Source organism: Nansenia antarctica, assembly GCF_963989245.1.
Source record: "Nansenia antarctica genome assembly, chromosome: 3".
Taxonomy (NCBI): domain Eukaryota; kingdom Metazoa; phylum Chordata; class Actinopteri; order Argentiniformes; family Microstomatidae; genus Nansenia; species Nansenia antarctica.
In genome coordinates this window covers 6,931,472-6,933,971 of record NC_137688.1, presented here as the reverse complement: position 1 = coordinate 6,933,971, position 2,500 = coordinate 6,931,472, and the positions used below count along the sequence as shown (strand labels likewise).

General features: G+C 38.8%; 1 protein-coding gene across 1 annotated transcript in view; it reads left to right on the top strand.

Moving 5' to 3' along the window:
- Nucleotides 1-1,316: 1,316 nt before the first annotated feature.
- dnd1 (DND microRNA-mediated repression inhibitor 1) overlaps nucleotides 1,317-2,500 on the top strand; it is a gene marked incomplete at both ends in the record, with an annotated part of 3,894 nt that continues 2,710 nt past the window's right edge. The window contains 2 exon segments of the mRNA XM_080526321.1: nucleotides 1,317-1,340; nucleotides 1,810-1,915. Coding sequence (XP_080382447.1) covers nucleotides 1,317-1,340; nucleotides 1,810-1,915 — 130 coding nt within the window.

The following is a 2,500-nucleotide window of genomic DNA, read 5'->3' as shown; positions in this document are numbered from 1 at the left end:
AAGGCGACATTGAATAAGTAGGTTTTGAGGTCACGCTTAAAAATGTCCTGAGTTTTAGACAACCTCAGGCCCTCAGGTAGGGTGTTCCACAATCTAGGAGCATATATGCTAAAAGCTGATCCTCCAAATCTCTTTGTCCTAGCCTCTGGCACTATTAAAAGTTCCGTGCCACTAGACCTTGGGGTCTAGCTGGTGTGTATCTTATGAGCATGTCCACTATGTAATTGGGTGCATCGCAGTGGAGTGATTTATAGACTAGTAAAAGGATCTTAAAGTCTATTATATAACTGACAGGGAGCCAGTGTAGTGATCTCAAGACAGGTGTGATGTGCGCTCTTCGTTTGGTCCTAGTAAGGACACGAGCATCAGCATTTTGAACCATTTGTAGTCTATTAATCATTTTTTTGGGGAGACCTGTCAGGAGATCATTACAGTAATCTAGCCTACTAGTAACAAACGCATGCATTAATTTTTCAGTGTCTGCCTGGGAGAGAAATGATTGTACCTTAGTGATGTTTCTTAGATGGTAGAAGGATGTTTTAATAGTATTACTAATATGAGTTTCAAAATTTAGATCTGGGTCAATTATGACACCAAGATTCCTAGCCTATGACAACCCTCGGGTACATAAGGTTCAGAGATAGGAAATGTTTAGGATATTTATAGCATAGCATAGAGTACAGCACAGTGTTTTATTTGTATAGTATAGTAGTATAGTATAGTAGATAGTGTACATAGCCTTTATTTATGTAAACCAGCTCTTTTCCCTTCTTGTTTTTAGTAAACTTTTTTCCTAGCACCAGGGGAGCCCCCCCCCCTACATTTCGTTGTATGGTACCTGTACTGTATTAATGACAATAAAGACCATTCATTCATTCATTGATTCACAATGAATAAAAACATAGATGAAAGTGCATTTGGAATCAAATAATTTTGATTCCAAATGTTTGATGTCTCATGATGTTACTTATGTTACTAACTTATGTTATGTTATTGGTCTACCTCTATCAATATGTTATGTTATTGGTCTACCTCTATCAATATGTTATGTTATTGGTCTACCTCTATCAATACGTTATGTTATTGGTCTACCTCTATCAATACGTTATGTTATTGGTCTACCTCTATCAATATGTTATGTTATTGGTCTACCACCTCTATCAATGTTATTGGTCTACCTCTATCAATACGCCCACGGCCCCAGTCCATTAGCCAATAGTCTGATCCATACTAGTACAGGTGGGCCACGAGGTCTCCCAGTGGCGTCTCCCACTAATCAGCTGCAACACTTCACTTAATTGACACGAGCCGCGGGGATGGCTGACGCACATCGAAATCAGGTACTTAAAAACGATGGATTTAAGGGTTTACATAATATTATTTGTCCAGTTTGATACTGCACTTACTGTTTGTAATGAAGGGCGCATAAGGTGTGAAAGTTACTTTCTCTGCTGATTTAGGCTACTTTGCACAGCTTTCCTGGCGAGTGTTTGTTTGTTTGTTTGTTTGTTTGTGTTTTCAAGGACCCCAATTGAAATAAGCCAGTGGCTTTCTTGGGTTTTTATCCTTTTAGATGACCTTGTATGTAATATGTACTTTCATGTACCTACTTCTGCAAGTCTTCTAATAAAGTTTTCAATCAATCAATCAATCAATTGTCAGGGCCTGCGCCTCATAATGGAGAAAGCCATTGATCAATAAAGTGCATTTCAAGTTTACGATGACAATTTGACACGTTTGTCCCTGGATACAAGACTCATTCCTATGAAGGAAGGTTTATGATACCTCTGTGTCTTTCAACCCAAACAGTTACTGACCCTGGAGCGGCAGAATAGCTTGGAGATGTGGTTGCATGAGACGGACACCAAGCTGACCCAGATCAACGGCCAGCGGAGGTACGGAGGACCGCCTGATGGTGAGTGTGTTTGGAGTGTCAATACACCTTTTAATAATCTCAGTTGATCTCAGACAAAATCAGAAATGACAGACAATTCCACAACGTTTTCGTTCAAAGATAATATCTGACTGGATTTTTCGGTAGAGCTTTTGTTTTAGGTAGGCTACGTATCTATCCATTACTCCTAAAGTACACACACCTGTTGGTAATGACGCCTCACTTGGGGGGGAAATCCAATTAAAAGAGAACTGATGGCCGAATCCATTCTGATGAAAAAAACAATTTAAAAATCACTATTTGGTCTGACCAGCATGAAGCAAAGTGCACAAATGATCAATGGTTTTGCACACTCAATACTCATAAATGACACTGATTAATGAACTGTAGGATAGGTGAAGATAATATGATCGGTTAGTTACACCCTGATTGTGGAGTCATTGACATATCATTTTCAACACCCTGTTAAAAACCTTTTTATCTTTTCATAATATTGTAGTGCACCAATCTGGGTTTAGGACCTGGTAATAGCACAGTTTCAGCTGCTATGCTTTAGATGATGTTAAATTGCCTAGATCAAAACAAACTTGTGCTGTCTCTTATTTA